The following is a 24,254-nucleotide window of genomic DNA, read 5'->3' as shown; positions in this document are numbered from 1 at the left end:
TCATCCCTCGCTTTGCAATACAAACTAGAATCAGAATTTCTTCGACGTCTTTTTCTGGGTCTTTCAAGGTCTTCAGTTGCTTGAGCTGTAAAAGATAACGGCATCCTGTTCCTTTTAATGTTGTAATTGATGTGTATGATAGTTAAGTTCAACCATGTTTTTATTCTTGTAGTGTTGTTCAACTATCATCATCCAAGTTCTCATTTTTTATGTCACAGGCAAAACTGATTCGGAGTTTTGTTGGAGGGGAACGTCTTGCCTTCAGCAATGTCAGAATTGACAATTGGGGCAACGTAGACTCCAGAGACCACATACAAATAAAACAGAGAAAATAATTCTTACACTTACCACTCTCTCCATCTTGACAGAACAATCTCCTCTGTACATTTTCTGCCACTGCAATCTCCGCTCTTAGTTTCTTGTTTTCTTCTTCTAGAAATTGCCTTCTCTGCCTTTCCAAATTCCATTTGTTTTCTGCGTGTTTCATTTTCATCAAAGTCACGTCATTCTCATTGGGCTTGAGGCAAAGAAAAGAGTCCGAGTTCCTGCGACGTCTTCCTCCAAGTCGTTCCTCTACTGCTACATCTGACTCTATAAGGAGTTAAATACATGTAAACAGTGATCAAATACGATTAGATTCTTCCTAGTTTACGGCTTACCAGACTTTCGCAGTTAATCGATCTTAGCAACACAGCAAAACCTTTCAGATGGGAATAATGATTACTTGTCGCAGAAGAAACCTGATTACAGCCCCGATAAATGAGCTTCCATCAACAACACTCGTAGGTAACGGATAGGAATAAGGAACTATTCGGCCATTCAGGGAGTGCAATTTCCTCTCGTATCCCCCACTTATGTCCAGGATTGAACGCAAGTATTGTTTAATTAGTACTTCATATTTTGCAAGGTTACTTGACATTTTCATATTACTTCATATTTGACAGAATTGGGTGTGTTTTGGTGACGTTTTACCAATGAGGACACTTTGTGATGCTTGTCATAAGGAATATGAATCTCATTAGCAATATGAATCTCATTAGCGTTCAATCCTGAACATATCTCGTATCCCCTCTCCCCGTCCATCTCTCCACTATCTGCAAACTCTTAATATGCATATACTTTTGACAATTCCACATATTTATGCACATTTCATTAAAATTCCCAGTAGGCATATCATTTACTTTCCCTCAAACTAGACTGATAGCGGCTGATAGCTGAAAGCTATTAGTGTTTTAACACTTAACCTTCTTTTTGTAGGAGCATTAGATCAACATAGGCTGCCTTATACTCCTGCTCATCAATATACACTGTCACCTCGACCTCGTCTCCGCTCGCCAGCTGTTTGATTTCATCAGTGACTAGGAATTCTTGAAGGTGATTCTGCAATGTTCCACTTTTGTACATGTCCCATAATTCCTTCAAGGCTGAGGATGTCTCTGCTTGCACTGTGAAGCAAAGGGAGCCCTCGCTGATCTCAATCAGTTTGGAATATGAAACCAAAACAACTTTGTTGAAGGCCTCTACGAATTCGTCGAGACTGGAGCATTTGCGTAGGGCCATACCACTGCTAACCACCAAAAGACCTCCAGCGATGGTACGTAAATTACAAACCAGCTTAATCGCTGCAAAAACAATTCCCACTATAGGTAAGTCTAAGGGTGCGCTTGATGGTACAACAGAGGAACCAATGAATCCACTCTGGGAAGAGATTCATAGGTTCCTAGCTTTGATGCACCATGAACTGGGTGATCTTGGATCATTCATCTTGATCCGGATCCCAAAGGAACTAATGCGCCATAAGAAATACAAGGTACAAATGACATAATTAACACTGTAGTTATTCCGAATGCTGAAAATAAACCATGAATTTCCTTATCCCTGGTTAAGGACTATACACCACTATATACAAGAGGGAAATTGGGAACCAACAAAGAGGGAGAGGCAAATCGAAGACATCACAAGGGGCGCTCAAAGCTAAATTTATAGTCATGTCACTCGAGATAGAGATAGGAGGAAGTCGCTTTATTTCAAATTTGTTCCCGGTCTAATAACGGCATATTAATTTGGAACATCGAGTCCGTCTAAATTCATTATATTTAACTGCTAGACTAAACACGGATACTATTGATACTCTAGGGTAAAATCAGGACAAAAATAATCAAAACAATAACCTGTAATACAGATTATAATATAATAGTAAAGTCCCTCGAGGTTTAAATATATAAACTTCACATTTACTAACGGAGATACTTGACATTTATTACAAATAGAAAACATGTGCCATGTTTCTATAGGAATACGAGTGGACATTTGGGAGGACGAGAAATGCTGTGGGAGAACGAGGCGACAGGCAAGTGTTTCCATAGAAGTTTCGAGTTCTCCCAAACTTCCACATGTGTTTCTATAACGCGACAGAAACACGCAGAACATGTTTGTTTACTTTGATCATCAAAATGTAAATTCTCTCTGCTCGCGCCATTATTACGTCAACAGCTCGTGCTAGTTCTGTGTTTCTATCGAGTATAAATCAACTAGCGTTCTATCACGAATGCTGCTCTCTGATTGCCTACGCTACCCACTATCTATTCTGTTGTAGATAGTGAGTAGCGTAACAGTGTATGCTTATTGACAAAATGACGGCCGATTCTTCGCGTTTTCGAGGTGTCTGTAAAGAGGATTTAGATAAAGTTTTAAACGGCTAGTAGATTTATACTGAAACAATTAGATTATTCACTCCCAATTTCATTGCGTGATAGTTGACGAGGGCGCAGCCCGAGTCAACTATCAAATATCGAGATCATAATCTAAATAGAAACACGATTTTCAACCAAGCAGCGCGCATATTTTCTTTGGGCTATTTCCTAATATCGTTTCATTCACGAGCCCTTTATTAAATGATTGATGGTTGTAAACAAATTAAAGCAGTCGAGTTTCAACTGACTTGCATGTTCAATCCATGGCAATGTTATTATGCAGTGCAATATAGTAAAGACTTGTTAAAATGAGGACACTTAAACTGTGGACACTTTGACCTATTTCGTACTTTTTTAGTGACTTTAGAATAAAGGCCTTTCCTATTAACAAGAATATTTTAAATCTTATACATTATATAAAGAGCCTTTATCCTATAGTCACCAAAAAAATATCCTTCACTTGCTGTGCATCTTCTCCAAAGCGAGCTCTCCATGCTGCAGATCATACAAACAATTTATGTCCCCTTTAGAGGCGAATTTCTCAAACTCATTAATAATTCATAAGGTTAAAACAAAGAACACCACAACCGTGAAAGAGGTTTGGATACCCGGTCTTAATTAGCATAGATTTTGACGATTTTAGTTCTCCCTTTACTCCTTAGTTTTTGTTTCGATTGAGAATATGTATAATATGCAAAAAAATGTGACCCCCTCTTTGTTGTATCAAATTTATGGTGACCCTCCCTTTTTTGGGTGGGTAGAGAATTAATATAATAACCCTCCCCTGAATTCCTCTAGCCCACCCCTCTTTCTAGAAAATGTATGCTCCCTATTTGAGACTAGTCACTTTCAAGGGGTCCTCCTCCCAAGAATCTAAAAACACATGCTTTTTTTCCTTCTCTCTTCTTCCAAAGATTCAAAGTAACATTCTCTTTTCTTCCTTCTATCTCCAGCTAACTTCTTCTTTCTAAGCTAGTGTGGATTTCCACTTTGAAATAACATTATAGATAATTTTTTAGTGTTCAGTGACTTAATTAATGTTCAGCTCAGCTTAGAAATTAACCCTCGGAAGGGGGAGGGGTGGATGCCCCCCCCCCCCCCAATAAGGTTTCTTCAAAGTTTTGAAAAGACGATTTACTCTAAGGAGCTGAAACTTTCAGTACCTGTTCATTCATTTTCTGCAGAAATTTTGATATGTCAATTGTGTGTCTGTCATTTTTGACATTGCCATGGCAACCACAAATTTCATGTACCTTAAGTCAAGAATCAACTTTTTTGACATAATTCTGTAGTTTTTTCTAGTTTTCTTCATCAAATTGCAGAAATTCATGAACCTAACCCGAACCCTAACCCAACAAAAATGGTATCTACTTGTAGAACAAGCTCAGGGCTGTCTAACCAATGTAAGGTTAGTTTCCTGTGTCTTAACAAAAGGAAAACCCAAGAGGGGTTCCATCAAACCCACCCCCCCCCCCCCTTGTATCATGGTGGGGGTATGAGTTAGCTTGTATGTCCGAGGGTTAAAAGGGACTTTGGTGGGACTCAAACCCACAATGTCATGTTCAGTTTGGCTTAGTTAAGAGCTTATAGAGTAATGATAATTGCCCCTCAGAGGACTCCCATACAAAAAGGATGGGGGTGTTTATCAGAAATTTTGACAAGAACCCCAAAGAGCTACCAAGATCCTGTTTTGTGGGTGTCGCTTAATTAATGTTCAGCTCAGCTTAGATATTAAAAGGGACCTAGGGACTCAAAACCACAATGTCTTCCTCCAGTATCTGGTCTCACAGGTCAGCTTAGTTTGAAGTTTTATAGAGCAATGGTCGTCCCCAGGGAGACTGCCATATACAAAGCATGGGGGTGCATGTCGGAAATTTTGACAAGAACCCCTAAGAGATACCAAGATCATGTTTTGTAGGTGTGGCTTGAAATTTTTTTCAACCCCAAGAGGAACCAATTCAAAAACAACACATCAATGGAAACTCTCATAATTGAAAATTGCTTCGAGTACCTTCTACTTCTAAACATAGGCTTGCAAGGCATGGAAGTAGCAGCACTTGGTGAACTCTTGACAGCTATGATGAAGGTAACTCATTCATGTATACTGGTCCCAGATTCCATGCAATGTCATTATAGGGTTTAATATCCTTGTCCAAACTTTGATGATTGTTATCCCTAAATATTCCACAACAATTCTTCAGAATGACTCTTTTCCTACACTTATTAAGCGTACTATGTGCCCTTTTTTCTTCTTCTTTTTCTCCTTTTTAGCCGATATCCCAATGAAATTCTTGAAACAGACGTGCTCCTTTTGAATACTACTTTTTCTGAACTTGTAACAACCTTGGAACAGCCCCGAACAATTTCTTGAAGGTTCTCAACATCTAAGCTTACGTCTTTCAGTCATCCTTTTGCATCCTCCGCTACACACGGAAATACAATATCTCGCTCTTACACCTTTTAAATCATTTGCAGAGCATCTTGTTCCCTCCAAATAATTATTGTAATCAATCGAACACGAACTTGAAATCCCTAGCTTTTGCACACAATCTTTCACTTGTTTCACATTTAGGAAACACTGCTCTTCCTCTAAATTTCAATTAACTAACGCTTCGAATCTTTGTTGATAAATCTTCGCACACATACTCATAAACAATAGTATCTGCAGCTCTATCAATATCCATGTCTCGCTGATCACCTACAATTGTTTCCTGTGATCCTCTTTCTTACATGCCACTACCATGGCAAAAATCTTGTATGACACCACACCTACCATACGAAATATTCCCAACCAACTTCGAGACAAAGTAAGCCATGATGAGATTTCTTACCATTTCTGCAACTCTTTGTAATAACCACAGATTGATATAACTTCATGGTAACAATAATATTGACGTGCACTTTCTATAATTTTCACTTCGGACAGCAAAACTAGCCCATCCAAAATGAACGCTCGAATGACAATTTCGTGTTGGGCCTTTTGCTGACAGCATGTGCATTGTAAGCAGCTGAGAGTCACACAAAATACTTTTCACATGCAATTCTCCCTCCATAAACCTAAATCGATGACATGTAAAATGTTTGACTGAACAAACTGCAGTAACCTGGTACATCTCCAGATTAATGTAGATACCATCATATTTTCTGGCAATTTGATTCTCTGTTTGATACAACCCACACTGTGATTGGTGTGACGTACACACAGGCATGACTGACCACATAGCCCTTCCAACCCCTAAGAGGAATTTTTGCTTAAAAATACTCAAGTAAAGAGAACTTTCCTTGTTTTAAAGGAGTTTAACTCTTACACAACGCAACAACACTATGCCACAAAAAATAGCAAGAAAGAGAAAGAACCTCTCTGACTGATTTAATTAATTTGTAGTTTAACTTGGCGCCATGCAGTCTTCAAAAAGACATTTGAACAGTTTTCGTACTCTTGTACCTAAAAAAACAGATCTCAGACTAAAATATCCTGGGAACAAGAGGCGATAAGTTGCCGGCTTTAATTAAATTTACTCCCATGTGAAAAACAAAGGTGTTGAGTTACCATTTGGAACTAAAAATAGCAATATCTTGTTTTGTTTGTTCAAACATCTTGTGGGAACAAGTGGTGACGATCTGTTAGCTCTAATTGAATTTAATCCCTTATGGAAAACAAGAGTGTCAAATTACCCTTTGTAGCTAAAAAATAGAAAAATCTCGTTATATGTGCATGCAACAAGAACAAAACAATTGTTTACTGAACTTACTATTATTAAAACGTTAGAACTGTTTCAAATCTAAATAGTCTCATTTCCTCTAAAACATGTCCTAACAACTAGAAGCATTGTTTAAATTTACTCTTTGTAAAAAACAAAAGTATCAAGGTACCCTTTGTAACTAAATATAGAAATATCTTGCCATTTGCATACTACTAAATCATGAACTGCTTCAAAACTCAAGACTCATCTCGTTCATAACTAGCCACCATTAGACTAAAAATAGTGCACCCTAAAACAACCCAAACTACTGGTATGTAACAGTCACACTCCCCTCCAAACCAGAATTCTGAACTGTATTCAGATCAAATCTTCTCACATACCATTTACCTTTACAACAAGAAATTTGATTGGCTGTTCATAGTAGATCCAGTCTGATTGGTGTGACATACATACATCTCTCACTCACTCACCTACTCACTCACTCACCTACTCACTCACTCACTCATCCATTGACCCGTCCATAACATACCCCAGACATGCCAACTAAGAGGTAATATTTTTTTACAAAAAAATAACTCAAAAATGATTGTCAAATACCTCCTGTCCTATTTTTTTGGCCAAATATCCTAAAAGGTAATGTGAAAGTTCCCACTGTAGGCCTTTTAAGGCTGAACACCCTAAGAAGTACCATAACTGCTTTTTTTCAACTCCTAACAGTTATGACAAGCACCCCTATCCTTATTATATGGGAGTTTCCCCCCTCCCCATCCCCCACATGAGTAGTTGTCTATATATGACAAAATCTGGAAGCTACAGTCTACAGATCAAAAGAACATCCCCTTATTCAGCTTTATGTGGAATCAATTCTTCCAGCTTGGTGTTTGACATTTGCAGACTGCAGACTGCAGACTGGAGAGACTGGAGAGACTCAAGAAGGCCCTGGACGAAACTCTACGAGAGGAGCAGGTAGGTTTTCGCCAAGACAGATCCTGCACAGACCACATCGCCACCCTGCGAATTATCATCAAGCAGGCCCTGGAATGGCAGACCCCACTGTACTCAGTATTCATCGACTTCCAAAAGGCATTTGACAGAGTGGATCGAGGCGTCATCTGGAGGCTCATGCAACATTACAGCTTCCCCCCCAAATTCATTTCCATCATACAGCAACTGTACGACAACTCCAGCTGCCAAGTCATACACGATGGGAAGTTGACGGATACATTCCAGGTACAGACCAGTGTTCGTCAAGGCTGCTTACTGTTGCCGACCATCTTCCTTTTGTTAGTCGACTGGATTATGAAGCAGGCAACATCAGACAAAAAGACCGGCATGCAGTGGACTTTCACCAAACAGCTGGAGGACCTGGACTTCGCTGATGACATTAGCCTCCTCTCACACAGACACCAGGACGCACAGGAGAGGCTGTCTTGCCTCGCCGAAGAAGCTGAGAAGACGGGCCTCAATATCAACACCAAGAAGACGGAGGTGATGCAAATAAACAACAAGAAACAAGACCCCATCACGCTCCACGACAAAAACCTGAATGAGGTGGAGAAGTTTGTCTACCTGGGCAGTGTCGTCAACAAAGATGGAGGAACAGACAAAGACACCAAGAGCCGGATCAACAAGGCCAGACATGCATTCAACACCCTCCGCCCCATTTGGAACTCTTCAGCCCTCTCCCTCGACAACAAGATCAGAATCTTCAACACCAGCATCAAGTCTGTCCTACTGTATGGCTGCGAAACATGGAGAACTACCAAGTCAAACACCCACAAGCTGCAGACCTTTATCAATAGATGCCTCAGAAACATCATCAACATCAGATGGCCAGACGTCATTTCCAACACCGACATCTAGGACAAGACTGGTCAAAGCCCCATTGAAGTGGAGATCAGAAAAAGGAAATGGGGGTGGATCGGCCACACACTCAGGAAGTCCCCTTCAAATGTCACCAAGCAAGCCCTTGACTGGAATCCACCAGGAAAGCAAAAAGTAGGAAGACTGAAACAGACTTGGCGCAGGAGCACTGACGCAGAGGTGAAGGCCATCAGAACGACATGGACACAGCTGAGTAAGACCTCACAGAACTGAGTGCATTGAAGGAGTGTTGTTGCGGTCCTATGTTCCTCAGGGAATCAAAAGGCTTAAGCAGACTGCAGACTACAGAGGTCTGAGGACTACATTTGGGCCAAAATAGTGCTCTTGTTAGCCTGCCAGAATATCAGTCAGGTTAGCCTGAATAGTGCTCAGGTTAGCCTGTTTACTCTTAGCTCTCGGGAATGGAAATGGGTATACTGTAGAATACGATATAAAGTTGATAATTCTGCATTCTGTGGTCTGCAGTCTGCAGATAGATCAACATTGTGTTGCGATTGTACCCTTCAAATCTAAAAGATCGCTAGTGATTTTAACTAAACATTGTCATCAATGTCGTACATTTTCTTTTTGACTCACCTCCTTTTATACATGTTGCCATGCGCTTCAACGAAGAAATTATACCAACTGACTGGGCTGAAATAAATGGCAATAATGATTAATAATCCCTTTCATCTAATTAAATGTCACATATCCTGTAAAGGGTTAGCATAAAAGCTCCTCTAGAACAGCCTTCAAGTTCTAATCTTTTACCACCACTTTAATAAAGGACATTTAAAAAGAAGCTTAAGGTGGGACTTAACCTAAAAACACACCATGTTTCAAACATTTTCTCGTGGCCAAGAGTTAACTCCAAACCATGGCAAAGTATACATTTTTAAAAAGCTCAAGGAGCAAAGATTATGAAAAAGATATTTGTGTACCCTATAACTGTATTGTAACCTGACACTGGCTGATTAAATCTGCCACCTGCTGGGGAATGCCAGGGCTTACTTGAGAAAAGATAACTCCTACAAGAACTGATCAAAAGGAATAATTTTTACATTTTTCAAAAGAAGACAAACAGCTTGCTGGGATAAGCATAGAGATTTTTGAAAAGTTAAAAACACGTGAAATGATGACCAGTTAAATCTGATACAGAAAATCTAGCATACGTTTCAATACATAACTTTGACAGAATGCACTGGATGGAAAAGTTCTATGCTTATCCCACAGAACGTACTCAAAACAACAAATCCTGAAAATTTTAGTTCAATTGAATGAATCCTTCTCAAGATATCTTTTCTAGAAGGCGAAAATAACACGTTTTGAGAAAACGAGCTTTAAACTTACAGTAACAGTACTTGTCAAAATAAAACTTCAATACCTTAAGATTCGAGTTCCGTAAATTCGAATTTCTTTCAGAGTTTTAGGTTAAGTCCCGCCAAAAAATGATATTTAAGACTCACTTCCGGCATCACTAGTTAAGATAATTTACATGAACGTAACCTTACGTTCTGTGATTGTAATAAACACATTAATTTGAATACCTTTTCTTCTTCTCTCGAACTCCTCCACTTTCTTAAGCAACGACCTCTTCTTCATCTGTTTCAATATTTCTTTTAAAGTGTCCAGCCGATCAATTCCAAGGCGATTCCGTTTTTCTAGTTCTTTAAATAACGCGAGCACGTCTCGAACGTTCTCCTCGCTACTTTCCGCTATCTCTTCTCTGCACATGAAAATCAGTCTTGGAAGTTCGTTTTCGTCAAGTTTCTTGCTGATCTCATAAAGAAGATCATTATACTCAATTTTTGACATGTTGGCTGTAGGAAGCTGTCCTTAGTGAAAGGAGGCCTTCACGTCAAGTAAGTGTCATAACTCAACATGTAAATCCAACATGGCGAATACTGAAGTTCGAAACATTGCGTGACAATAAAAGTGTGTCCTTGACGAAATGTCACGCGAACGAGCAAACAGGCAGAAAACCTGGAACTACCAGTCCCTGAAATCCGGAAATTTTCTGGGGTGAATGGAACTAAACTTTCCGGTAGACTGCACCAGAGTGGAAAGCGAGAACTCGCACTTTTGTTGACTTCGAGGTTTAAATCGCAAATATAGAAGCGAACAGAACGCAAGGGACTTTACGATATGGTACGGCTAGGCTGTGGTACGGCTGTAGTACGGCGGCAGATGGTGAAGATCGCTTCCGGTGACGTCATGACGCGCGTACTAGTGCGGCTTTCCTGCCGTAGCCTTGCTTTCTACTACGGGAAAGTGCCTGGTTTCACGTACTCTTCACTACAACCTGTCCGTGTTGAAATCGAGCTTTTTTATATCAGAGTTTATATTTTGTTGTGTGGTTAAAATTACAGGCGGTTCTATCAAGTTCTAAAAGGCAAATCTGAGTTCTGGGAGATGTAAGACGGATACAAGAGAAGAAAATCATTGTCATTTATCAAGCCTATTTCTTACGAAAGTAGAACAATCTCTGGTTTCCTTGAAAGTAGCATTATTGTAAAGACACGTAGAGACTGCACATACCGTTGCCGTAAAGCAAAATCTTAATCATTTGAGTTTGGCGGGTAAAACACCGTTGTCAGCCTAGTCCCTCACGGCCAAAGTAGCCGTAGTAGCACCTCACCGTAGCGTATCTTAAAGTCCCTACTGATACGTCTGTGACGGCAGGGACCTTATGCAAACCACAAAACGTCGCAAAACAAAGGGTTTAATGAGTGATACAATGGCTCTGCACGCATTACTAGTCTCTGTACATTTCATAGACAACCTATGCTAAACAAACAAGTACCCCACGGGGAAGTATTTATCGAGAGAAAAGTTACAAGTAAAATATTAACCCATTTTCGAATACACGTCGCCGTCATCTTTGTCTGGGATGATCGTGGTGATTGCGGGCAAAAGAACTAGCGAAGCGAAATTTCCGTTCCATTTGATTTTCATTATGGAATTTTCGATATTTTCGGTTGTATGGTTCGCTTTTTGGAAATTCAACAATTTCCGGATTTTCTGGAACTTCGGTGCCATCTGTCCCCGTTTCGGAATTTTTTGGTTAAGTGGAAGCGCCCCATCGACACAAAATGTCCGGAAATTCCGGTTGGAACGTCAATGGAACACGACTTTTTGGTTCGTTCCACTGCAGGAAAATTTCCGAAAGAGAAAGAATTTATTAAAAGGTAGTCCTGTTTTCCCCGTTGTAAACTTTCCCGATGGAAATTTGTTCCATCTACTATCCCAAGCCTTTCACGGTCATTTTCGCAGCCAGGCTCCTTCTGCAGGCCTGCAGACAATTCCTGACAATTTGTAGGAGTGTTCTGTTCGCCACTGTCTGGCATATGATTTGCAAAAATAATTTACTTTATCATGATTGTGCCACATATTTAAACGGTAGGTGAAATCTGTCTTTGAGCAAGTGTTTCCCATCGTAAAAATTCTGTCTCGCAAAAGGTGTCTGTTTAAGCTTGAATTTGCTCTGGTTTTTGTTGTAATTCTTTTATCTCAGCTATCATTTCAACCGTTTCAAGTGGGCTCCCGGCAGGTGCAACCAACCGCGATGATGCGGAGGGTCCACTAGAATCGTCTGCAATTCTAGAACGATGGGAAGATCGATAGAGAAGATACTGATGTAAGGAGTTCTCATAACAACATACGCAGATACCAAGCACGCGTTTCGCGGGAAATCGACGACGAAAGAGGTGTTCAAGAAAATAGCACTAGAGTTTCTTCTCTGCATAACGCTTTCACGGTGGCTCTTGCCATTCTGAAATGACTTTTAAATGCATGGATCGAATCGAATATGCCTGAGAAGAGAAGCCTGCGAACGAATAAGACTTGCATTCAATAAAACACGCTCCTTACGATGGAAATGTTTTGTAAATGGTTAACTTCCCCTTTGAATGCACTCGTGCAAATCTACCTCTTTTTAAGTAACATGCAACCCAGCCCCCTGCCCTCTCCCCTAATATACGTGTAGTTGTTCGAAACAACCAAACATCATTCATGCTGCTAGAGAAGCAAAGAAACATTCCCTCTCTCTCCTTTGACATTATTCCACAGATCCGGGTACTCATTGCGTGTGGTCAGCTTTATACCCAGCCAAGCATCCCAGAGCACCCTTAAAAACCGATAAACTTAAATTGTGATAAAAATACATTGTTTCTGGCGTAACAGTTTTTAAAGGTTCTAATTCTCAAATTGCAACATTTTGGGGGTGTTTCCCCGATTTATTCTGCAACCCTAAGGTATCAGGTACCAGCCACCCCCTTTGAAACTTCCTGTATCCACCCCTGCTCAAACTGTGACAGGATCAGCCAGGCCAGAGAAGCATTTTTTAATTTTGAAAGCAAAAAAACTTTAATCAATCTCTCATCTATATTTTTTTTTCCAACGGATATGCCTCCTTTTTTGTGCACAAAGACAAAAACAGACCCAAGAAGAGATCCCGTGGGAGAGTTTAAACGTCTCACCTTACGTCCAGGGAATATCTTATGTCCAGGGAGTCTCTCCGCTGCTCCTTGAACAGCAAGGAATTCGCACCGTCTTCAAGTCCGACACGACACTTCGGTCAGACATCTGGTGATCTTTGGTGCGACCAAAATACACCAGCTTAACAAGATGGTCTATCGACCGAGTTACGACGAAAACCATTATAAAGGGGGAACTTTCTTCAAGAGAACATCCTCTCCACTTTGATCGGTCATGTTTAAAACTCGTATAACTGCTGAAGATTGATTTTAAGTGTAGATTATATAGGTCTCTCCCTTTAGAAAGTTAAAATCAACTTGCCGTTTTCAAAACATATTTTCCTAGTCTTTGCCTGATGTACAATACCACCTAACCACCACATGCAAATCAAAAAATTAAAATCGATCTCTAACCCCTCGCTAAAAAAAACTCACAACAGTAATGGAGGTATAACAGCAGGGTGGCCAGGAACTTCTACCCATACATGTACAGTCGACCACGGCCACCTACACTATTAAGCGGTCACCCCCTATTAGGCGGCCAGATATCAAAGTCCCAAACTTATTGTCGGTAAAATCCTGTAAATAAAAACCACCTATACTGAGTCGCCGCGGCCATCGTTTGGCCGTCCCGATGAGGGTTTTTTATTGGCAACCCAAAATTTTATACGCATATAAAGCTCACATAGTTTGGCTTTGTTTTGGAAAAGGTAATGACTGATAACAGTCCGAAACTGAAAGTCAAGACTGATAAGAACATTGAAACACACGTTTATTATGATCATTTGGCGTGGTTCCATGTAAACAAAGCAATTAACCCAAAGATGAAAAAAAATAACTTCAGTGTAGAGTGCGTATGGTATTTTTTTGACAAGTGAATCAGGAAAAGAGTGATCGGTAGTCTTATCATGTGCAACAGTGGTCACAAGTCTTCAGGCATGTTTGTAATTGAATTAATTGACGCTTCAATTAAGTTTTGTGCCAATTCCTCACGAACCCAACTCAACCCCTATGTTAAGTGGCCACGTACCACGCATTTCCCCGAGAGTGGCCACTTAAATGGGGTTCGAAAAGAATTCCTCGCTCATTTAAATTTGAATTAACGAAACTTGGAAGAATGGTATAATTCGGAAGTACACGCACGGCAATTCAATCCTGGTGCACATATCACTCAATCAGCATTTCCCGCGTGATCTCTGCCGTTTCTGCTTGAATGTTAAGCAGCAAAGAGGAGCAGCAGCTCTGGGAGAGAGTCGTGCATTTACTTCGGTCTAAGTTCTCTTAATCCATCTGTGTTCATATTTTATGTTCTGAGTGTGAATATTCTCCAGAGTATCATCTAAAATGGGGCAATAAGAAAACGAAGTTTGCAAGAGTTGATACACCAATTCTTGATTTTCCATGTTGGAATGCATTATGTGTCTTCTAACATGGCCGCCACGCCTTTGTCATTTCACTCAAGTTCTTGGTTGCAAACTATCAATGTTAAATCATTTGTCTCCTTTATCAAATTCCGTTTTCAGAGAAATAACTAGCTAAAAAATAATAATTTCTATAACTTTGCACAGTGATAAAAAAAAGCCTGTCTGCTTTATGAAACGGGTTCCAAGTGAGGACTTCCAGGGAGAATATATGTTCCCCTAATCCCGTGACAATTTCGCATTTTCTACCATTAACAAATACATTGTTCGCCAAAATTTTTAGCCGAAGTTCCGATCAATATTAGATGAGTCCCTTGCTCCCTCAAATGAATCAAAACAATTTACTTGGTTCCCTTGAAATAATAAATGATCATGCTCATTTGTTTCGCAAAATCCCTGGGAGGCCCTCACTCATTCTCGTCCCCAGAGCCTCCGTTTCTTTTGGTCACGTGGTCGGAGAAACGGAGGGAGCTACTCGTCAACGACATTTTAAGACGAGTAGCACTGGGGACGAGAATGAGGTGCCGCCATCTGGGCCGGAAGTAAAATGGAATGCGTAGAGGTTTGTAATTTTCATTTCTGCTGCGCATTCATTTTTTGTCAGCCAATGAAAAAATTCGAATTTTTGGGTGCGTCCAGAGCTACTCGTCAACGACATTTTAAGACGAGTAGCACTGGGGACGAGAATGGCCCTCACTAAGAAAAGCGCGTGCTCAGAGGATTTAACTGAACGTAAGACAGGTAAGAAATAGCAGACTAAAAATGATCTAGAACATATCAATGGCATTGTTGGCTTCTACCCTGACTTGGAAAGACCGAAAAATTAAAAATTTGCGGGGACGGCAACAAAAAACGGGAAAGACCTAACCGCGAGGCATGTCACTATAAGAGGTCCAGTCAGCCGGTCAAGTGACAAACCGGTAAACATGGCCGTAAATGACCTGGATTTCTTTTTCCAAGTTTTCAAGCCTAACAAAGTAAACGCGCACGGAGTTCGAAAAAACCTAATTTATTTATCATAGACTCTCACAAAGGATAGGCTTAACTATAATTCACTCATTGTGCGTGTTACGAAAGCAAAAGTACACGTCACAGAATGCAGCTTGTTTGACTGAGTCTAACAACATGACAGTGAGCACTAAATATATAGTAATCCGCTCATAACAACTAAACCAGTATACTAAGAGCGGTTTTCAATTGAGAGTCAAACAACAAAACGAATCCAATAAACGATGCTAAGTGCAATCAGCACAAACAATGCAATGAACCACTGATAGCAAGAATCAAATACAAGTAACGCCAATGAAAACGCGGGAAATCTAATATATCCAAAATCGGCTTTGACCTTTCTCATGTCCGGTCCAGTAAAAACGAATTTTGTAAGCCAATCACAGGGCGAAGTGAGGCAAACAGAATTAATAAAAAAAAATTCTGAATAAGACTCAATTGAAAACCGTTCTGAATTCCGCTGTATTTAGATTACTGAAAATTAGACGACTAACTTTGTAAAGTGAAGGTTCACCGGGAGCTAAAAAACGCTTTGATAGCCTGTACTGTGGAAACGTGTAGGGTTTGCGTAAATTACTGACGAAAAATAAGAAAGAGGGCGCTGGCAGTGACTAAACCTGTAAACAATTGCAGAACTTGCTAGCTTAGAATCAGTCGGTAACCAAGCGCTAAACACACGGTACATGTCATTTAAGAGGAATGCTCCTCTTCTTTTTTCTGAAATGTCGGAAGGCTAGACAAACTATCGCCCTTGATAGACATGCAAGGACCCCCATAAAACCTACTCTGAAAATCCTTGACTCTGAAAATCTTTGACCGATAAGCTGTGGCTTCAGATCTTTTTAATTCTTGCATCATGGAAATAAGATCCAATGTTTGCCAACGCTTGTTGAAAATCTCAATCATCCGAGTGAGGACTGGTACTACTCCGCGATCACGATACACTACATGAAGAGTTTCAGGAACTTCAACACTGCTTTTCCATGTGGCGCGAGGGCTAACCACGAGTTTGGCATGATCTGGAATTAATGCCAACTTCTCAACAACACATTCTTCCAAAACTGCTCCAGTGTACAACTCGTCTTCACTGATTGTAAATACCGCAACACAGGTGAATTTCTCTATAGAAAAAAAAAATTAAAAAAAAATCAAAGGTCATCTTAGTCAAGCAAAAACACCAAGAACATAGGGAAGTAATAGATACATCACTATTGACCACGGCTAACAGATTGCAAAAAATGGTTCAATATAGAAGAAATGATAACAAACCTTAAATGAGATTGAACAATAATGAAACAGACTGTGGAAAGCACAACTTGATTTTCGTCGAGGCACAGATATCAAGTTTTACTCAGTTTGAATCAGTGGCTTTGTCATACTTGGAAATCATCTTTATTCGCTGCGTACGTTAAACATGCTCATGAAACTGATATGAACTTTCCTTTAAATCAACTAGAATCTACTGTTTTAAAGATTCGTTTTTCGTTAGAGTAACTGGTGATTGGAACAGTTTACCTAAGAGCATTGTTGAAGCGGGAAGCCTCGAACTCTTTAAATTAAGACTCGGATAATTTTTAAAATTGTAATTTACCAAACAGATTTTTTTTGCTCGGTCAATAACTTTTAATGTAATTTTAATTGTAACTTTTATTCTTTTTAGGAGAGTTATATTAAAACTCCCTTTTCGGATTAATTTGAATAAACATGTATGTCATGTATATATGTATATGAAGTCAACTAACCTTGATTGTGAATCCATTTGTTCATAGCCGTTGATATAGCTTTCGTATTCTCCTTCTCTAGCTCTTTCAGCTTTTCGATATCCCTTTTCACTTTTGCAACGTTTTCCAGTTCACCTCTAAGCCACAGCTCTTCCTCTTTAACCTCACTCAGTTCCAGTTCCGGTCTCCGCCTTTGTTTACGCCCTTTCTCCATCTGCATTACTTCCTCTAATTCCTTCTCTAAATGCGCCTGCCTTTGAAGTACACTCTCGAGGTTTTCCTCTCTCAAACGGTAGTATCTTATTCCGCGGTTTCTCTCTTTTAGCTCCCTCAGAAACTCACGGGTCTCTTGTGAACTAGCCAATGATATTATCGTTACTTCGTTCCGCGAATTCAGAAAAAATGTTTCAATCTTTTCTGCGTTTTCCCTGATATCCTCTTGGCCGACAGTATAATTGACAACCAAGACTGCCACATCACTGTGATACTTTGTGGGCCGCTCATCTGCTCTCCGCAATTTTCCTATTTGTTCTGGGGAAACAGCAGGACGAAGGGAACGTGGTTTCACTTTTTCCAGAATCTCAACGAGATCGTACAACCGCAGGACCTCAAAACACTCTTTCAACACGCTGACTGTAGTGTCGGGAAACATTTTTTTAATTTCTTTTAATAGGAATCTGCCTTTTAACGGATACTGGACTCCCATTTTGAGCCCAAAAAATTGATAGAATTTTTCCAACGCAGCCTCATCAGCTTGTAGCCTTTGAATCAATTTATGGGTGACATCATCGCTCAGATCTTTCAAGCAGAGTTTACTGCTAACTGCAAAGAAAATAATCAACATATTAAAATATAATTTAATTATTCCATAACTTGCAAAGTTTTCCATAATTGCAATTTTTACTCAATTCATGGTTCTAACACTAACGGGACAATTGGAAAAATTTCACATTAAAATATGAGTTTAACTTGAGTAAGTGAACAATAAAATAACATTACAAGTTTACCGTTTATCTCTTCGGTTCCAAGTTCAGATGCTGCAGTGTGTGTTGCCAAACCACTGTCACTTGCCTCTGTCGTCATGCTACGACCGTCTTGGACATCTTCTAATTACTTCTGAACAAAAGCAAGCTTTCCTGGATCCATTGATTTAACCTAATGCCGTTGAGATATTTCCAGCTCCTCAGTTCCTTCATCTGTCTCTGCACCTTCGAATGCTTTGTAAAATAATAATTACTAAATATCAAAATTCTTCTATGGAAGCATCATACGTGATTTATTTTTTTGGATGGATTCGGACGAAAGTAAGAGGAATAAGAGAGCCGCCCATTGTACAGGCTACTATCCAAAAATTTCTCCCGGCCTCCTCTTTTATCTTTGGTTAAAAATACAACAACAGTAAATATATAACAAATGTAACTACAACGTGTTTATAGGATCTGATTGTGTTGCAACTGAACTTATGACGGCAACTGAAGATTTAAAGGAGCCTTTAAAAGATAATGGAAGGACCAAACTTATATAATCATAAATGAAATTTACGTCACAGGCGAAATCATTTGCATCTTTACGCAGCGTCAATTTGCGATTTTATGCGAACTGGGGACCAGTTTAACTCACTGAATCCCTGTACAAATCTCGTACAGCTGTCGAAAACTCTGGGGCTGCCAACGAGCAGGCTCGCGTTTGAGCACACGCGCAAGTGTCTCAGCGACTTTGGCGCCACGCGTTCGCTGGTTCACCCCCAAGGCTTTGTCCCTTTCCCGTGTGACTCAAACGTAAGCCTGCCCACAGGGTTGCAAAAAAGGGTTCTGGAGCATGCAGATGAAAGTGAAGAATGATCATGGCAGTTAATTTTCCAATTTAAGCAATTGGAAAGAAGAAGCCTGAAAAAATCAGGGCTTCATCTACAACCGCAGTTCATATATGAATTATTTCATATAAACTTCACATCATTTCACTCCTCACGGGAAGATATGAACTCAACTAATTGACCTCGCTTCCAATATGTGGCTTCATAGCTCAGTTGGTAGAGCATCGCACAGGTATCGCGGAGGTCACGGGTTCGAATCCCGTTGAAGCCCTGATTTTTTCAGGCTTCTTCTTTCCAATTGCTTAAATTGGAAAATTAACTGCGATGATCATTCTTCACTTTCATCTACAACCGCAGTTCATATATGAATTATTTCATATAAACTTCACGTCATTAGTTGCTTTTTCTTCAGGACTGCAATCTTCTAGAATCTCAGGAGGCAATTGCTGGATTTTTCTCTCTAGAACTGCTATTCTCTCGTTCATGGTCTTTAACACTGGCGTTTCTCCCTTAGGTCGAAAAAATACAGCTGAATCAGAGTTTCCCACGTAGCCTTTCTCCGTCACCAATTCTTGCAGTTTCTAAAACAAAACAAAAAAACATAAAAAAGGTAAGAGATTGTATAGATTATATAAATCCTGCCAAGAAACCAGTGCGACAAGGAGACCAGGAGTCTTCTTTTGAAAACTATCGTTTCTCCGTTCTTTGACGTCAACGGTGAATATTAGGGAACAAAGAAATCTATCAGTTAAAAGCAAGAGAGAAAAAGCGACATTTTTGAGGGATCGCCCCACCCCCTCCACCCCGCACACACACACACACACACACACCCTGGAAAACTATTATACATACATACATGATATTTTTCAATAGCCAAATTGATACAGAAAATGTCTGGCAATTTCTTCAATTGATCGATAAACTGATCGATTGATCAAGTCAAGCAAGTACTTTTGAGGTAAATCTGTTTTTTCTTCTACATAGTCTCCTTCATGCTACCGCTACAACCATCAAACCCATCACAGTTCAAGTTAGGAAGTTCTGTGAGAGATTTCTGGGTTTTTAGGTTTCATCGTTAGAGTCTCTCAATTTTGCACTGTACTTCTCCTGCCGTTAGCTACAGGTTGACAGGTCCATAGATTATTTTAACCAAAAAAAGAACATAATTTCTTGCTGATTTAGTGGGAAGTTAACGAAATCGACTTACCTTGGACCTCACTGATCAACTCGTGACTGGCTTTATCGTATTCTTCTTCCTCGATGCTCACATTCACTTCAACTGTTTCTCCAGCTGCACGTTCTTTTACTTTACAGGTCGACAGGTGTTTTCGATCAATCGGAAGAAACGTTTTTGCTGATTTAATTTGAGGTTACAAAATTGACTTACCTTGAGCTTCACTGATCAACTCTAAACGAGCTTTGTTGTATTCTTCTTCCTCGATGCTCACATTCACTTCAACTATCTCTCCACCTGCTCGTTCTTTTACTTCGTCGGTCACAAAGAAGTCGTACAGCCTCCTCTCCAACGTCCCATCTTGGTATAAATTCCACAAGGCAGTAAGAGCTGATAGAGTTTCAGCTTGAACTGTGAGGCACACACAGCCATTAGTTAGATTCACCAGACGGGTTCCAGCAGGAAGAACGTGGGTATTTATGGCGGTGATTAGCTGGCGAAACGTGGACCAACGACTCATGAGCTCCACGAGAGAGACTACTACAACTTTGCATACTACCTTGATATCCAGCTCTGAGGAAAAGCAAAGAAAGGCCACGTGTAATCATGGAGTTCAAGATAGGATGGCCGACTACTATAAGTAGATCGGTAGCTTCAGCATCAGAAAACTCGAAAGGAAACGCCCACCACATTAGCAAATGTTTCCCTAAACTTGTCTCCCAATAAGTCACAGTTATGGTAAGGTGAGTGCCGTGATCCATTTATCCGTGTAATCATCAGGGGAAGCCACACTGAAATTATTCATAAAGGGAGCACGCTTTCGGATCATGTAAATGAATGATCTTTCATGTATGAAAGATCATATATTTATGACCAACACAGTTGACAGAATGCAAGTAAATATATGAAAGGTCACACATTTAGAAAGAAAGCGGCATACAAATTTAATATAATAAGCTGCAGTGTAAATCAGATCATATAGCTAGCCCAAAAATCAAACAGCCATTTTACAAGCAACAAAGAACAACTCTCACAGCTTAACACCTATCAACTTATGTCCAATGTATGAAGCAACAGCAATTGCTCGTGCTGAAACAAAAAGACAGAACGTCATGCACACAAACCTACTGTGTTACAAAGGTCAGAATGCTTTGGAGACAGTGCAATATGGTTCCCTACTGCCATATAGCGGGAGCTCAAACAAGCTCCCTCATATGCAAAGAATGATTAAATTTAAAGTAAAACTTATTACAGTCTGTATCTACTGGTAACAGTAACCAGCTGAAACCCGGCGGCTAAAAACGAATAAGCACAAGTTGCACTAACAGGAGATGGCCAAATAAACACAGCATGTTACCCTCTCGTTCCTATCAACAAACCAAACGGCTTCTTCAAATGAAGTCTGCTGGTTTATATTTTACTTTATTTAACTTTATTTTACTTTATTCTACTTTGACAGATCAATAATCCACTGTTTATTTTGTAATGCTTCTTTGTTGATATTACATAAATGCCTAGCCCTTCATGAACCAATTGTCATAATCTTTGTGGCCTAATAGGTTACCATAGCAAAGGTTAAACCTGTTAAACTGAATGCTTTAATTAATGGTTTATATCCCAATAACGAGCTCGGTGACCCCTATTTTTGTTATCGAAATATGCAAACCATGATAAGATGCAACTTCTTGCAAAGTTCACATAAATTATTCTACGGAGGGAGTTCAGAGCCCAAAATATGTGGTTAACTGAAAACTGAGCTGCTGGAAAAGAAATGCAAATTGTTGCCAGACACCTTAATTTTATTATTCAAGTTTAAGCCCTCTGAAAACAAATTAAGAAGTTAGGGAAGAGGGGAGAGGAATAAATAAGCTACCTGCAATTCTGAAGCCAATAGCATTTTTGTCACCCCTTATTACTGTTTGGACCTGGCGTTTGAGCACACACGAAAATCTCAGTTCAACTCCGATTACATGAGTGCCTTGCTTTCTATTTCCTATTCCGAGAAAAAAAAATGTATTCGTGCGGAGTGATGTAAGATTAGGAAGTTTAAGCAACGACAACGGCGACGCCGAGGACGACGCCTATTCAAAAATGAATTCATATTTTACCAGCGGATGGCAAAGAAATGTACAAAGATTTATAATGCACGGGCACAGCTAGCTATTGTTTTGCTCAGTGATTAAACCATTTGTCTGGTGACGCTCACGTTCCCGTCGTGGTGGTTTGGAAGTGGATTTTCATCAAGATCAGAAAGAAATTCAAATCCAGGAATCACAGCAAAGATCGCCATAGGCTTTGAGCATTTAGAGGCACAAAACCCGCTCCAACAAAAATAGTCAAGCTAGACAACATTCCGAAAAGCCGATTTGAGTTTCCTTTTAATGAAATCCAGCGGCCGAACATATAACTGCGCGAATTTGTAGAATTTGTTTATTAATGTTGTTCAGTTCTTCGAGTTTGCTGTTGTAGGAATGAATTGAAATGTCATTTGATCTTTCCAGTGATTTCTTTTGCTTCTAACCAGGGGCCACATAAATCCTGATGTACATTTTTCAAAAACGTTTACAAACTTTGCTTCAAAACTTTCAAAGACACGTTGTAGGGCGTACCGAATCATTTTGCTTGCATCTGTTTGAGTACAATATAAACACGGCAAAATTTCTCCCGCTCTTAAAGTCTGTCTCTGTGCCTGCTTCTATGGATAAAAAAACAAACAAACAAACAAACAAATACCTTTCGTCCTATTAAAACCTTCCTCTTTCCTTCTGAGTTCATCCTCATGCTTTCTTCGTTCTTCAAACTCCTTCACCTTCTTGAGGAGATCATGATTCTCTGTTTCTGTCAGAATCTCCTTCAAAATGGCCAAACGGTGAATTCCTAAGTTGCTTTTGCTTTCAAGTTCTTTAAATAAGGAGCGAACATCTCGAATTTGGTCTTCGCTTTCTTCCGATATCTTTCCTCTGCACATCGCGATGAGTCGTTCCAGTTCATTGAGCTCGTCGAGTACTGGAATGATCTGTTGAAGTAATCGGTTAAATTCTAGTTTTTTTTCTCTCGAACTTTTCAAATTTTCTGTTGAGAGACCATTCCTTGACACCTTTTAGCAACTCTTTCATTTCTTCCAGGTGATCAACTCCATGATTATCCTGATCTTCCAGTTCTTTGAACAACGACAGCGCATTCTGGATGTTGTCTTCGCTACCAGACGCAATCTTCCCTCTGCACATAAACAATAAACTACCGAGTATGTTCCGTTCGTCCAGTCTCTCACTTATTTCAAGGATTAGGCTCTTGTACTCGATTTCAGGCATTGTAACTGCGAATAAAAGGCCTCTCTTCACTCATTCGGATCAGCGTCATGTTAAAATGTCTCAATGTTTCAGTCCAACATGGCGGGCTGAAAGCAACAGCTCAGCTCGATGTTCGTTTCTCTCCACTGGTCACGCGAAGTGTTTCCGAGAAAAGTCGGGTTTCTTAGAATTTTGTCTCAACTTCAAGTTATAAAACAATAGGGCCGAATATGATAAAGGTTCTGTTTCCGAGGCCACCGTGAGTTTGCAAACTTGACAGGTCTTGGCAATGATTGACGAACACACACCAGCGGGGGAGGGAAAGTTACGGAGAAATCGATATGACACATAGCAGAAGCGACTTGACTTGACTGTGTGTTGCTCTGTCTATCACAATGCGAAGAGTAGGCGAACCGGAGTAGGAGTTATTCGGAATTTTAAGCACTTTCGTAGTAGTTATCAAGCCTTGAAATAACTTTAGACCACTGTATTTACAGTGGAAAGCCTCTGGTGTCTCATAGCCAGTGGGGATTGCGAATGCCAAATAAAGCTTGTTAGAGAAAACTTGCTTGTTTGTTGAAAAAGCATGTATTATAGCATCTAACGTACTTAAGGGAGGGTTTCACGGTTCGGCGCATGTCTGTATCATTTATGCGCCTGTACACGCTTTTTGGCACACGCCCAGTTTTTCATTGTTTATAAACCAATCGTAAGCAGGTTACCTAATTTCGCATTCAAATAGCTGTAAAATCATCTACATCTACATTATGGGGGTCTTGCAAAGGGAGGCATGTTCCCATCACTGCAAGACATCAATTTATTCTACGTCAACTGTAGAATAAATTGTACGGGTCAAAATTCAACGGTCGACGGCGTCGGTAACATGATCCACTGAAATCTCCTGAGAATTTTGGTCATCCGTCATTCTGCCACGACTAACCATGGCATGTGATTGCTGAACTACATCTGATCGAGTGGGGTTTTTACATGTGTAAAGTAATAACATTGATAAGAAGCGAACAACCATGCGCCGAACCTCGGAACCCTCCCTTTAAACAAGGACAGTGCATCTTGAATGATGTCTTCGCTTCC

General features: G+C 40.0%; 2 protein-coding genes and 1 pseudogene across 4 annotated transcripts in view; all 3 read right to left on the bottom strand.

Moving 5' to 3' along the window:
• LOC145478807 (uncharacterized) overlaps nt 1-10,136 on the bottom strand; it is a 17,773-nt gene extending 7,637 nt beyond the window's left edge. The window contains exons 1-5 of one of the 2 annotated variants that reach the window (XM_081456981.1): nt 9,808-10,136; nt 8,858-8,914; nt 1,245-1,622; nt 349-591; nt 1-85 (exon numbers count right to left, since the gene is read on the bottom strand). The exon at nt 1-85 is cut by the window's left edge and continues 179 nt beyond it. In XM_081456981.1, coding sequence (XP_081313107.1) covers nt 1-85; nt 349-591; nt 1,245-1,622; nt 8,858-8,914; nt 9,808-10,075 — 1,031 coding nt within the window. In that variant the 5' untranslated portion in view covers nt 10,076-10,136. The remainder of the gene's footprint in view (nt 86-348; nt 592-1,244; nt 1,623-8,857; nt 8,915-9,807) is intronic. The other variant, XM_081456982.1, reaches the window with a different exon arrangement.
• Nucleotides 10,137-14,278: 4,142 nt separating this feature from the next.
• Nucleotides 14,279-23,542, bottom strand: LOC145480113 (uncharacterized; annotated as a pseudogene). Its single transcript, XR_014048509.1, has 8 exons — nt 22,588-23,542; nt 19,906-20,052; nt 19,515-19,537; nt 19,088-19,279; nt 17,893-18,040; nt 16,907-17,707; nt 14,839-16,285; nt 14,279-14,552 (listed from the first exon to the last, which is right to left on the bottom strand). The product of XR_014048509.1 is annotated as an uncharacterized LOC145480113 (transcript).
• Nucleotides 19,934-20,986, bottom strand: LOC145478846 (uncharacterized). The gene is made up of 2 exons (XM_081457029.1): nt 20,915-20,986; nt 19,934-20,443 (listed from the first exon to the last, which is right to left on the bottom strand). The coding sequence occupies exons 1-2, from the start codon at nt 20,984-20,986 to the stop codon at nt 20,069-20,071; spliced, it is 447 nt and encodes a 148-aa protein (XP_081313155.1). The 3' UTR covers nt 19,934-20,068.
• Nucleotides 23,543-24,254: the final 712 nt, after the last annotated feature.

Source organism: Orbicella franksi, chromosome 2 (assembly GCF_964199315.1).
Source record: "Orbicella franksi chromosome 2, jaOrbFran1.1, whole genome shotgun sequence".
Classification (NCBI taxonomy): Eukaryota; Metazoa; Cnidaria; class Anthozoa; order Scleractinia; family Merulinidae; genus Orbicella; species Orbicella franksi.
The sequence above is the reverse complement of the archived record's forward strand: the minus strand, read 5'-3'. Positions and strand labels throughout refer to the sequence as shown.

Bases quoted from the DNA above. Each gene is read 5' to 3' on its own strand.
- LOC145478846 (XM_081457029.1), bottom strand. From the start codon at position 20,986: ATGACGTTCTGTCTTTTTGTTTCAGCACGAGCAATTGCTGTTGCTTCA. The intron at 20,444-20,914 runs GTTAAGCTGTGA...TTTTCCTCAGAG, and splicing joins TTGGACATAAGTTGATAGGT to CTGGATATCAAGGTAGTATG.